Source organism: Apis florea, unplaced genomic scaffold (assembly GCF_048593485.1).
Source record: "Apis florea isolate Af1SG1 unplaced genomic scaffold, ASM4859348v1 contig_2897_pilon, whole genome shotgun sequence".
Classification (NCBI taxonomy): Eukaryota; Metazoa; Arthropoda; class Insecta; order Hymenoptera; family Apidae; genus Apis; species Apis florea.
Window position 1 is genome coordinate 2,669,532 of NW_028256665.1, and position 14,293 is coordinate 2,683,824.

Genomic DNA, 14,293 nt, shown 5'->3' on the forward strand with positions numbered 1-14,293 from the left:
TTTTACTTTCGATTCTCGCCGTTTCCCTCGCATACGTGAAAAAAAATTACGAAAGAAAAAAAGGAGAAGAAGAAGAAAATTCAAAAAATTACCGATAAATCCTTTCTTCCACCTCGACGCGCAATAAATAATAATAAATAATAAATGACGCGTTATGTTATTGATTTACTTTTCGAAGCTCGTTACTTGTCGACGTAACATCGCTCGTAAAATTTATTCCTCCTCGATGTCTCGAGGTTTGGAACTCGTTACGTTGCGTCGAGAACACCGTCTCAGAAGAATGGATTCTCGTCGAGACACCTGTACTCTCCTTGCCACGAAACGAGAAAAAAAAAAAAAGAAGAAGAAAGAAAGAAGAAGAAAAGGAATCGGGCGAAGACGACGTTTAAATTAACAGCTTTTCCGAAAAGTGTTGTTTCGAACGATTCTAATAATTGTGACAATTTAATAGCAAGCTGCTTCGACAATTTATCGCTCGAAACGTAATATATAATTAGAAATAATTGTGCAACGGCCGAAGTGTTAGAGTTAGTGGAAGAGTGAATCAACTGTATAATAGCTACGAATAAACGTCCAAGCGTTTGAATAAGTAACTAGTTGAAGCAACTTTATTCTAGAGATTTTTGACTGGTTATCTTTTCAATGAATTCATGCTCAATCGATATGATAGATGTTTCAATTATTTTGTCCCGGTATAAAATTGATTGATTGATCAACGAATTCTATATCACGCAGATTAAATTGAGGAACAATTGCATTTCTCACGAACTTTGATTTCATTTGTAGAAAATATAAAACCGTACACGAAATACGCGCGCTACAATTTCAATTTCGATACGAAAACGTTTCTCCCCTCCTCTTCCTCTCCGCTTTCCATTCCATTCGAACGGATTCGAATAATTTAAAAAGGGGAAAGTTAGGAATTCTGGTTAGAAGGGAAGAGGAGAAGAAGCGGAACTTTGAAAGAAAAAGGAAGAAAGGAGGGATTAAGCGGATACGCGAGGATGTAACCACGATTAACCACCGGTTCGATCCTCAATTACGTGCCGTGGCGGCCACGTTTCCTTTCCACGTCTCCGTGCCATCGCGCGCCTTTATCCGCCATTTCTCGTCCACGCGATGCACAATGGCGATGGGTGCAGCAACCACGCTCCACATAAACACCGACCGATGTTCCTGGCTAACTAAATGCAAAGCCAACGAAATACGAAGAAGGTAATAAATCTGGTTGTTATTTCTAAAATTTCCCTCCCCCTTCTCTTTTCACGAGCGAAACACACGGTTTTGACAGAAATTGTGTATTTCGCAATTGCGAGAATATATATATATATATATTTATTTTATATTTGCATAAAATTGGGAGGAAAATTTATAAATCAATATTCGAAACGTTAGATTAGAAACTTTGCTTCTTCCTTCTTTTCCATTCCCATTTACGTCCATTTGCATCCGTATGGCAGCCATTCTCGATAACGAAATCCGTTTCCTTGCATTCTCGTTCTCGCAAGATTTCTCGGAAGGCGCGTGTCATCCGGGCCCCTTATCACTTTGCCTCGGAGGCCAGCAACGATATCCTTCGTTGCATGAAAGAGGAGGGGGCCGTGTTTACGGAGTGGGAGAAGCGCACCAGTCAAACTGGTATCATTGTTCGCATGCGACCGACGCATACGTAGGAGAGGACTGAAAGGAGGGAAGATTCTTTGGGTGAGAAGAAGTCGAGAGAAGATTCTTTTCGATCTTTTTATCTTTTTCTTTCCTTTTTCGATTATTTCTCTCTCTCTCTCGAAATATTTCCAGCTCTTGGAAATATTCGTAACGGAGAGAATAAGAATAAGAGAGGAGATGGAGATTAATTAACGAGGTTTCGTGAAAGAAAAATTCGATTCGACAAATTTGAACTCGTTTTCGAATCAATGAATTTGAATAATTACGGTAATATCTTAATATTCAAGAGGCCGATTTAACAAGTAGCTCGAGTATTTAAGACAAGGTCGAACGTTTTTTTCGTTTCTTTCTCTCTTTTTTTTCGTTCAAGGAATAAACGGCACCACCGGACGGTTATTTACAAAGATTTATTCCCGCACGTACCCGAATGAATTTTCGCCCGAGTCCATTTATTCGAGGTGGGGAATTTAAAAGGTTTATCCGGACTGGTTTATGGCCTCGTTATCTCTAGCTTTTTAATTTCTCCTCCGCTTTTTCTTCGAGAAAGGTGTCGTTTACCATTTTCCGTTTCGTTCGGCGGAAATTAGTCATCGAGACAAGGGAAACCTTAAATGGAACGAAGACGCTCGAGGACGGGAACAGAAAGCTCTTAAATTGAGATTTAAGTAAGTATCATCCCTTCTTCTCCTTGAAATTGCATCGTCACGCGAACGTTGCGTTATTTCGAGAGTAAGAAAAAAAAAAAAGAAAAAAATATCCTTATCTTCCATCCGCATACTTCCTCTTGATCCGCAGCAAATGTATATATACACGGTGGAATTTCTCTGGACAAATTTAGGCACGATAAAGAATGATTAATTTCGCTTCAACAGGGGGATAATTGGGACGATTAAGTAAGTTCGAGCATAACGTGGTTCGTTCGAATTCTCGAAGAAGAATTTCTCGATCGCGCGATTACCCTCCATTTCCGAAATTTCCAACAATAAATAAACAGGCACTCGTGAAAATAATTGGGGCATTATATGGATATAGATCCATATAAATTGTCCGGAAGGGAAGTTGTATCCAAACTTTCCCGAATAACCACGCTCCTCGTCGCCATAAATCCACGAACCACCTCCTCCTCCAAAACCCTATAAATCTCGAGCTCGAGAGAAACCGTCGAGATCGAGAAAAGTGCAAAGGCGAAAGCGAAATCTTGTTTCTTCATCTTTTCCTATCTTCGAAAAAGAGGAAAGAAAAAGGAGGAAATGGAAGGAAAGAAGAAGAAGAGATCTCTTAATTAATAATTGTAAATATTATAAATAATAGTGGATAACGATGAAATGATCGATACGGAATCGACCTTGTCGATCGAGGTTTCGATTCGAATGTCGATTCATCCGGATCGGTCGCATATAATTAAGGTGAAAGCAAAGAGTGCGAAGAGTGGTCGATGGCCTTTGTTGGATTGATGTTCCGTGTGAAAATGGATCACGATGGACGGTGTAAGTGAAATAGAATTTTTCGTCGAAACGAATTAATTCGAAGATGGATGAAAGAATATTCGAATATTCGGCGCGTTTTAATAGAATCGAATCGGTGTTGTTACGAATTTGTGAGTCGAATTGAATTAGCATTCGAATCGTTTCTACGTGAGAAATCTACGTTGGAACAGAGAAAGTTGCGAGATGATATTTCGCCATCCCCCTCGATTCGTCGAGAAGATGAAAGGGAAGAGAAAGGAAGAAAAAAATGAATAAAAAGCGTGAAGGACGCACGATAATGAAAAATCCTTGCTGAAAGAAAAAAAGAAAGAAAGTTCGAAGGGATCGGGCGAAGTAAGAATCCGGTTCGAGGAGCACGATCGATGGAACACCTATCCTCCTTCGAAAACCTATTTTCGGCTCTAAACCATAATTATACACCTTGTGCATCGAGCTGGTTCCAAATTCCTCGCGGCGGAATCGGCCGGGATGTGTAAATCTTGGTCGCACGAAGAGGCGAGGAGTCCAAGAATGGAAATCTCGGATGGAAGAAACGGAGGCGGCTTGGAACTTTATCCAACCAGCTTAGAAGAATCGAAATTTATTTTCCATTGTATATCTTGGATATATTTTGAAAGAGTTACGAGGGATTAAAATCTGTGATTCGGATTTTCTTAACGGGGCTTTCTCCCGTATTAACGCCACAAGATGCGTTGTAAATTGTTGGATCAGATTGGGTGGACGATAACGTATGAGATAGTTTTTACAATTGGGGACGAGAGTTAATTGAAACGAGGAAAATTATTAATTTCGTTTTTGATTTCTAAACGAGATGGTTTATTTTTTTCTTCTTCTTATCTTTTCACGGGATAAGGAATTCTCCTTCCTCTTAGCGTTTCTAAACCTTATTTCCATTAATTCCATCTGTGGAAGAAGAAAAATGTTAACTTATTCAAACTGCGCTCAACTTTATTTCACTTTGCGAGAGTTAATTGGCGAGGAAAATTATTAATTTTTGAGACGAATTGTAAACTCGAAACGAGACGATTTCTTTCTCCCTTCGTCTTCTTTTTATCTTTTGCCAAGGAAGATGGACGGAGCGGAGAGAGAAGGAATCCTTCGAATTGCCGCGCTCCCGCTCGAGCCGTAAATCTACACAGCGATTTAGAGTATATACTCGATCCGCCCGTGAATATCACGGGCTAGGAGATAGGAAACAAGCAAGCTGGTAGGAAGGAATAAAAGCCGCGGGAATGTGGGGGTAAATCGTCGTAAATTTCATGGTTGTAAATGCCATTCAACCATCTCTCCTTCTTTATGCTCCCCCTTCGTCATGCGGCGCGCATGCGTCGATAATACTTGCAAAAGGAAAAAAGAAAGAGAAAACTGTTTCCATCGAGAGAGAAAGAGAGGATGCCGCTCCTTCCTCTTATCGCTTTCAAACGTTATTTCGTTAATTCCATGGTGGAGGAAGAAAAATGTTAACTTATCCACGGTTAACCGCCGTTCAACTTTACGCGTTTCGATATAATTCGATACAATTTAAAAATATTTTATTACTAAAAAGTCAAATCATGATATCATAAAGCGTATGTAGATATACTACAGAAATCTAAATTTATCGCTACGTATTCGTCGACATTTTGCGCCTTCTCTCGAGGAATTGAAAGAAGTAGAAGAAGGCCTATAAAAATATAACACTTTGAATGAAGACTCGAATACCGGTGAAAAACGGCGAGCTAAACTTTTATCTTATGTACGGCAGGAACAAAAATTGGATGAAAAATAAAATGAAAATATACATTCGAATTTTGAATAATATCACCGAAGTGATATTCCATTTTATTTTATTTCCATTTCAATGGTATACAAGCCAAACGATTAAATATCCCTTTTTTTTTTTTTAATCAAAGAATAAACACATCGGTAAATCTTCTTTTTACTTTTTTAAAAGTATTTCGTAGCGATCGAGTTGAAGCAGTGTTGGAACTGGGTTGCTCGACTCCGTCGAAACGAGATTGGAAATGGAAGGAAAGTTGGCGCTCTCGATCTTTCGCTCGGCGGAAGAAGGGGACGAAGAAGAGGAAGAAAGGAAAAGAGGGGAAAAAAACTGGTTTCGATGCACACATAAGCCGTGCATTGCACAATGGCGCGCGAGTGGAATGGTGTGGAAAAGGGCATAGACAGGGGGCCGCCGTTTCTACGATCGGTCTACCGATAAATATCGATCTTTCATTTGCAGATAGCGAGCGGGGACAACGTTCTCCACCTCGCCTTATCCAGACAAAAGGAACGGTTGCGCGCGGCGAAAAAGGGCGAGCTCGACGTGCCGTGGAAAGATCCCCCCTTCGAACCTCCTTTTAACCGTGAAACCAATTAACCTTTGGATCCACGTGTCCAAGATTGCGTCTCCTTGTTCCTTATCCCATCGAGGGGAAAGAAGAAAGTGTGTGAAGGAGATATTAGTTAGTATACTTTATCCTTTTCGACGCTTATATCTCGTGTATAAAATTTAAGAAAGAGCAGACAGACGACTTCTGTTTCTTTTCCACCGATTTCACTTGTAGAAATGTAAATATAGTAAATAAGGATGTATTATCCTACGGAATCGAGGGACAAAGAAAATCGCATTATTGGAAAACGCATTTTTATTGTTATAATAACACGTTGACATGTACATAAAGAGGAGGGAGAACGCTATTAGTTTGTCGATTAATCGTCTGGCTCGGGGACACTGCGGTAGAAGAAGGGGCGATTAAAACAGTGGAGAGAAGAGTGGAGAAGCCTGTGTCGCGGCGCAAGAAGATATTCACGGGAATTTAGTGGGAAGAATCGAGTCGGCCACCAGCGGTGTGTACATCGATTCTAAATACAGCCACCTCTACCCCTTGCTGGCAGGATCTAGCCAAACGTGTTCCGCGCCCATGGGGAGAGAGAAGATTGGCCGTCAGTCAGACAGGCCGAAGGCCGGATCCTCCTCAGCGATAACCGAGACGATCTCGATCGCTTTCTTTCCAACGAGTCATCGTCTTGGCTCGATAACCGGTGTCGGCTACCTAACGTGTCGCGTACCACGTCTGTCCATTTTTCGGAGTGAATTCAGACGATGCGACTCGGCGATAAGATTTTTGAACTCGTTACACGACTTTTCTCTTCCTCTCTTCGTCTCTTCTGGTTTTTTTCTTTCCTTCTGTGAAATAGTATCGGGTTATATAGAGATCTTTCTTTCTTTTTTTTTTTTTTTTTTTTGGTGTGATTAGTCGTGATCAAGGGATGATAAAGTTTTTTGAAGAATGCAAGAAAGGTGAAGTTTGGTAAAATTTTATCCACTGAAATAAATTTTTATATCTCTTTTGTGTCTCTTGTTTTCAAAAATTTTGGAAAAATTTAATTTAATACGCTGATGTTGAAGATGTAAAAAAAAAAAAAAGAGAGGAATTAAGAGAAGAGGTTACAGCATCTGTACGTGTGGTATAATTTTGTAATATTTCATAATGTAGTAAAATTTTACGATTATTCGTGGCTCGTAAAGAATTGATAATAATTACGGATTCTTTATAAATCGAATTAGATATCCGGTATGATCGATATTATCGAATCATACCGCAAAGACATCTTCCCTTCGATGTAAACTGGCAATTACAAGTGTAATTATCTTGTACACCCTTCATTAGTCGCTGTATTGATATATTGCACAACTGACAAGTGGAACGGCCTACCTCGAGCTCGAGAATTATCGGCCAATTGCGTGTATTCTTCGGAATTTCGACCGTTTGCTTTTTAACAAATTTTTCCATTTATAATATCTTTTGATAAATATTTTCATCCTATTCTAAACTACTAAACCAGTAAGTTAAGTTATTTTAATTATATTCTTTTAGGATTGCAGTTTTCAAGGTACTTGAGAAACTCGATAAAGATATAGATAGATGTAATCGAAAGTAAGATCTAACGATTAACTCACATTGTCCGCGGCATTGATGTCGATTTCTCGAAGAAGCAAAGTTTCGCAGACATCCACGTGGCCAGCTGCTGCAGCCAGTAACAGGGGACTTCTCCCATTCTGTGGACAAAAAAAAAAAAAAGATACATAATTTCGTTTAAAAATTTATTTAGGATTAATATAAATTTATTCAATTAGGGAGCCAAGTATTGGAATTGAAAGAATTCTTTTAAAAAACGCAATATTGCGAAAAAAAAAAAGGTAAGTATGTTTAGAATTAAGAGAACTGTTGAAAAAAACGATAAAAAAACTTAAAAAAAATACCTGTTGTAACAGGTAAGTACGTAAAAGGTAAGTAAAAAGGTAAGTGTGCTTAGAATTAAGAGAACTGTTGAAAAAAACGATAAAAAAATTTAAAAAATACCTGCTGTAACAGGTAAGTAGGCGAAAGGTAAGTAGAAAGGTAAGTAAAAGGTAAGTATGTTTAGAATTAAGAGAACTGTTGAGAAAAACGATAAAGAAATTAAAAAAATACCTGCTGTAACAGGTAAGTAGGCGAAAGGTAAGTAAAAAGGTAAGTAAAAGGTAAGTATGTTTAGAATTAAGAGAACTGTTGAAAAAAACGATAAAAAACTCGAAAAGATAGCAGCCGTAACAGGTAAGTATGAAAAAGGTAAGTAAAAAGGTAAGTATATGAAATTTCACAAAAATTTGGATATCGGACTCTGAAAATGTAAAAATCCACAAAAATTCCAAGAATTTGACGTCATTTCCAAGTATTTCAAAAGTTCCAAGAACTGGCGAAATTCCTGGAAAAAATTTCTCGAACGACCTCCTATCAACTCATGTTCTCCTAATACAAAGTCGAAATTTTGGCAAAAATTTTCGTTCGTTCGAGAATTTGGAAAATTCCAGGAATTTGACGTCATTTCCAAGAATTTCGGAAATTCCGAGAATTTGACGTCATTTCCAAGAACTGGCGAAAAATTTCTCGAACGACCTCCTATCAACTCATGTTCTCCTAATACAAAGTCGAAATTTTGGCAAAAATTTTCGTTCGTTCGAGAATTTCGATAATTCCAAGAATTTGACGTCATTTCCAAGAATTTTTAAATTTCCAAGAATTTGACGTCATTTCTCAGAATTTTTAAATTTCCAAGAATTTGACGTCATTTCTCAGAATTTTTAAATTTCCAAGAATTTGACGTCATTTCTCAGAATTTTTAAATTTCCAAGAATTTGACGTCATTTCTCAGAATTTTTAAATTTCCAAGAATTTGACGTCATTTCTCAGAATTTTCCGAGAAATTTAATTTACTTACCTTTCATACTTACCTTTTACTTACCTTTTCAAGTACAACACTTCCAGAAAAGTCATTTTTTCATCATTTTACTTAAAACTAATTATAGAATTTGATATACTTACCTATTTCGTACTTACCTTTTACGAAGTTAGTCCTTTGAGCTGGCTATTTTTTAAAAAATAAAAAATGAAATATATAAAAAATATATATAAGACATGTATTAAAAAAGCTAACTTCATTAAATTTCATAAAATTTCTAGAATTCGAATTAAAATAAGAACTATTCGATTAATAGAACGAATTGATATAATTATATCACTTCGAATCACGTTGAATATTCATATACAAGACAAGTTTATAAATATATAATTTAAACTTAAAATTATACCGTCTATCAAAAAGAGAGAGAGAAAAAACAGAATAATCCATCCGTAATCCGTTCTTATTTAATTTCCTCCATTCCCCTGAAAGATAAAACGATAAACCATAAAATGGAACATCGCGAGAACGCTCGAGGAATTCGACGAATGCGATTTTAATTTGAAAAACGAGGACTATTTCTCCCCCCGTGGTTCGATCCCCTGGTTATCGATCGACGTAATTTCAATTATTTCTCAGATCAGATGCGTTCGCATAATAAAGCGCTTTAGCTTCGACTATCGCGTTTGGCTGCGGGGAAACGAAACGAAAAAACGATTCTGCACGATTAATTTCATCGGCGCAATTAAGGGAGAGACGCAAATAATTGTAACGAATGCATGGGATAATCGGGCAAAAGTTGCCCCGCAGCATGCTCCATCTCGATCTTTTGACAAATGCGCGGCCAATACGCTTGTCTGCATTCCCACCAAAGACGACTGTCACAATCGAGATGCAAATGTTATTTTACATACGCGAGGGAATTAATACATTCCGCGTGGAACGCGTGGCTTTAACGAGTCTTCATCGAGCTGTGACTCTGATTAGAATTAAGAAAAGTAGCAACCACGGTAAGTAAAAGTGATCTCTCTAAGTTTCGAAAGAGCTGCTTTCCCACTTTTTATTATTACGATATAAGTGTCTCGTTGTTGATAATAGACGGAATATTTAACAGAGAGGAGAAATAGTCCTTAAGAGTTTCTAGTAACTTGGATTCTCTACAAGTCTCGGTTAATTATTGTTTTGAACCTAGCTGGAACGGTAAATTTTAAAAAGAAAAACCTAAGACCTTACTTTTACCTAACTCCGAAGCAACGAAGTAGCTTGAATTTCTAAAATGCTAAACTTCGAGAAAAATTCCTAGGGAACCCTAGGACATCCCACGCTTATAAACTTATCTAGAAGAAAATTTTCAGATTCTCCAACAGTGAAACAAACAAAAAAACGTAACTTTCGATTCTTCCAGAGCGAAGAAACTCGTTGTTCTTCGCAATATCTAATTAATCATTCCGGCCTGATTCTCACCTAGAATGTTTAAAAATAATTCGTGATCGATCCTTAGGAATCCTAGCAAAAAAAAAATCCCGTAAAAAGAAATCCTGTGGCGGCAAAAAAAGACTCGTAGACGAGATAGAAGGTTGTGGACAAGCGAGGAAAATATTAAATTAGAGAAAAAAAGGAAACTCACTTCGTCCGGCAATGGTTTAATATCTTCGTCAAGGAGTCGCGCGACCCGCGCTACGTCGCCACGTGCGGCCGCCTCGCGTAACTTTTCTGCCATTCCAGCCACGCATCTGCAAAAGAAAAGGAAATGGACGATCGTTAGAGGCATTCGGTTTAAACTCCATCCTATTTTTCATGCAACCCGTGCGTATGATTACGTCAGATATGCCGCAGTTTCTTTCGAAACAGGATGGTCGAATCGGAAAACGATCTCGGTTTTTCTTATCGAATCGATCCGTACCATTATCCGTATTATAACGTATATTGTAACGGAATATTGTAGAGAATGACTCTTGCTACTATTATCATTTATTTGTCAAGTTTAAATTTCTCGCAACGATATCTTTTTTTCTTTTTCTTTTTTCAACTTTCGATCTCTCTTCTTCTAAACAACAAGATTCTTCTCGAGTCATATTCATATTCAGGAAAGAATAAATTTTCTCGTTGCTAAACAAATAAATAAACGGTAAATATTTGGTTGACGCGATAAACCGATTTCCTATGATTATCTAAATGCAATTATCACTTGGTTTACACACGTAAAATTCGTGAAATGCATCCTCAATGGCCCTCAATCTCGTTGACAAGGTTTTATCACTGGACACTGGAACCTTGTAAGAGATAAAGCTGGGAACTCAAGTTTCCGCCGGATGTCAACCGGTATTAAGCTGCGCGATGAGAGAGAGAGAGAGAGAGAGAGGGTGAAATTCTGCGAATTTAAAGCCCACTCGCCAGGTTCTCGAAACTTATCGACATATTTGTAAATACAATCGTGGTAATTAAGCAAAAGGGAAAAAATCGAAATCGAATGTTTAAATCATCTTTCGAAGAAACGGGATCACGAGTTACGTTCAACGATTAATTTACAAATTATCGTTCGAACGATTCATCGATCGTAGAAGAAAAGCAAATGGAAAACGGAAGAACAGAGCGAGGGGAGGAAAAAATTTTTTTTCTCTTTTCTTCACGGTTCAACCATGTTATGCACGCCTCTGACCAAATTAATATTACACGCGGAATCGCGCCCATAACCCGCAGATCTTCATTAGAAGGGGGGAAGGGCGTGACAATGAAGAAGAGGATACTCGTATCGTTTTTTTGCCAGGGGAACAATGATACACACCGCCATTGTTTTCGGAGACAATGGACATGGATGGGCTCGTCGTGTCGAAACAACAAAAAAAAAAAAAAAAAATATAAACGATACGTTTCCCTTATCTCATCGTGTTAAATAATTTTAATATCCACCGTTTCTAATTTCTTCTTTCTCGCAAACAGCTTATCCAAATTTAAAATAAATCTTTATCCTATTTCTTTTCGCTGAAGAAACAGTTAAATCGACATTGATTCTCTCGTTCTTCGATTTATTCATTATTTTAATAATAAATCGATTCTCAAATCTTGCGAAAAGTTTAAAAGTTAAAATAAATCGACTTTTTACACTTTTTCTTTCCGCTAAAGAAACAGATAAATCCAACGGTCAGAACGTTCGATCGATCGATTCTTCGATTTATTCATTATTTTATAATGGATCGATTAACGAGGATATCGCGATATACTCTGGTAATCTAATCTAACGATATCCCACCTTTCATTACGTGGGATAAATATTTTTTCACATTTATCTTGCGTATAACTAGTTTTAATCGGAATATAGGAAATGGAGGTTTTCTTCTTTCTTAAATAACACACCTGATACGCCGAGCGTAGCCACCGATTTCTCGAATATCTTTTAACGAGGTGTGATTGATCGATCGTGGAATACACGTGGCAACAACACGCGTTTTCTTCGCATTTAAACGGTGCACGCAAGAAAATTTAATCAAGCGATAAACACGGGACGAGGATATTCCTCCGCGTAATATCGATCCACTATCGTCATTTTAGAGCATACCGCAAGTTCGAAAAGTAGAAGAAGTTTTTCTTCGTGGCTCTTACAAGTGGATTTGTTAACCCTCCATGATCGAGGAGAAATCATTAATCAACGTCCAGGTTGAATGAAAATTTCACGTGTTGTATCGTTGCACTCTGATGCTTGCAACTGACACTTGCACACTACAACGCTTCGAGGGAAACAATCGAGGATAAAATTTTCAATGGAGAATTTTTCTTCCAAAAGATTCCGAAAGATCTGCTTTCCCTTCTCGTGATCCAACATTGATTCTCGTTTCTTCTATCAATTGTTTATATTTCGCTTTATATTTAATTTATATCAAAACTTTTAAATTTTCGTTTTCAATTTTTTCAAAGATTACGATGATTAATGGGAGTAATCGTATTCTCAATTTGAACATCATCGACGGAATATTAAATGATCCATCCTGTATCGTTTATCACTTTCTGATAAGATAATGATATTCGTAATTTCGTATTAGAAAACGATGAGGGGGGAGGGGGGGGACTTGTAATTAGATGTATCAGTTTGATTAATCATAATGGCTTGTGTAACGATTATCCTTATCTTTTCTTCATTTATTTTTCTTCCTCTAGTTTCTTTCTTTCTTTTTTTTTTTTTCTCTCTCTCTCAAAGGATATCTGGTTTAGATGGTCTTAATTAATGGTCTATCTCGCTCTAGATAGAGAGGAAAAAGAAGAAATAGAAGAAGATGTAAAATTGTCGAGGATATCGCCTCTCTCACGGAACAAATTTACAACAAGAAAGATATAAAGATTATATTTGAGAGCGAGAGTGGAAAGAACAAAGCTAATTAATTATTTTCAAGCATTAAAATTACCGCAACAGAAGAATCGCGAACGGAAGCACGAAGTTGTGCAGTTTGAAATTCCAATTTATTCCAAGGAAGATTAAATTTTTCCCACTTTTTTCAAACTGCGTAATTATATTAAGCAGGGCGAATGTTTACAGGAATATAATCCCGCCGATCTGGCGGCGATTTAATTATCGCGCGTCCATCCTTCATCATCGCGATCGATAAAGGTGGAACGTCTTTCACCGAACCGATCATCGTGTTTACAACGTGGCTTTAATAACACGAGAGGGAGAGGGATCGGTGTATAATATATGGCACGAGATTTCGAGGCCCCCAGCCTCGCCGAAAATATGATCGAAAACCGATAATTCGTCAAATTTTCAACGACGAACATTTGCCCCCTCCCCTTCCCCTCTTTCGTTCCATCATTCATCATAGGGAGAAAAGAAATTTTTTAAAAGTTCAAAAATGATTTTAAACTCGGTGAAATTTAGAAAATTCGTTTCTTCTTTTAAAGTTTATGATCGTATTATTATTCGTATTCCGTGTTAATAGAAAGACATTGGAGTGTCAATTTGACGGGAAAACGAACGATCGTAACGATGACAGAACCGATGCAAACCGCTTCTCTATCTTGATCCTGTTATCCTTCCAGGTCGGAAAAGTCAAGTTCCAGTCAAGGCTGCGAGGCATCGAAAGCAAGCTCATAAAGCGTTCTTTCTTTTTTTCTTTTTTTTTTTTTTTTTCAATTACACGTTCGAAGAATTTAATTACAGTGTGGTTACGGGAATATTCTCTTTTACCTATTGAATTTTTCTTTCCTCTTTTTCTTATTCGTTAATATTCATCTTCATCTTCTCGAGTTTAAACTTTATTTAAATTAAAAAAAAATCTTGATGGAGGTTAAAAGGAATCTCATTACGTTCGTTAATGCGCGTAAAGTTTACTCTCTATAATTACAGCACCGTCTGTTACACTTTCTATTATCTTCAATTTCTTTCTGGTCGAAGAAACTTTCAAAAGAAACGAATCACCAACGCTTCTTTTCTATCCCATTTAAACCTTTATCTCTTCTTTTTCTAAAACGAAAGCAAAATCGATTCGTTCGTTGAAAACGACTTGATTTTTTCGCACAATTGTACGAATTGTATATTTCTCGAATCGAAGACTGCACGCTAAATCCTTTAAAATCCTTACGTACCAGCGATTTTCCATCGTATTTTCTCGTTTCTCCAATCGAAAACAATGAAGGCAAATGTCAAACCGATCTTAAAAAATCGGTTAATTTGATCGATATGCAAATAAGAGGTAACACGCACACACACACATATATAAATATATATATTCCAGAGTGAAAATAAATCCTTGGCGAGTTCGGTCGATACAACAGGTGATACGAGATTCCTTACAGGGACGATAATTTTCTGCGCGCGTTCCACAACCGTTCCCCCGTGTAATTATTATCCAAAGACAACCGAGCCAAGAAAGCATGCTTTATGATCCTGTCTTTCGAGCAACTGCCACTGATTACGGGTACATCGGACGATCGTTTGCGGCCGTGAT

At 37.5% G+C, this 14,293-nt stretch overlaps 1 protein-coding gene across 10 annotated transcripts in view; it reads right to left on the reverse strand.

The window, feature by feature from the left end:
- Positions 1-14,293, reverse strand: part of dgo (ankyrin repeat domain containing protein 6 diego) — a 112,829-nt gene that overhangs the window by 67,980 nt on the left and 30,556 nt on the right. For 9 of the 10 annotated variants that reach the window (XM_086907562.1, XM_086907564.1, XM_086907560.1 and 6 more), the window contains 2 exons: positions 9,985-10,090; positions 7,096-7,194 (listed from right to left, as the gene is read on the reverse strand). In XM_086907562.1, coding sequence (XP_086763688.1) covers positions 7,096-7,194; positions 9,985-10,077 — 192 coding nt within the window. In that variant the 5' untranslated portion in view covers positions 10,078-10,090. Of the gene's footprint in view, positions 1-7,095; positions 7,195-9,984; positions 10,091-10,558; positions 10,602-14,293 lie in introns of those variants that run through there. The other variant, XM_086907561.1, reaches the window with a different exon arrangement.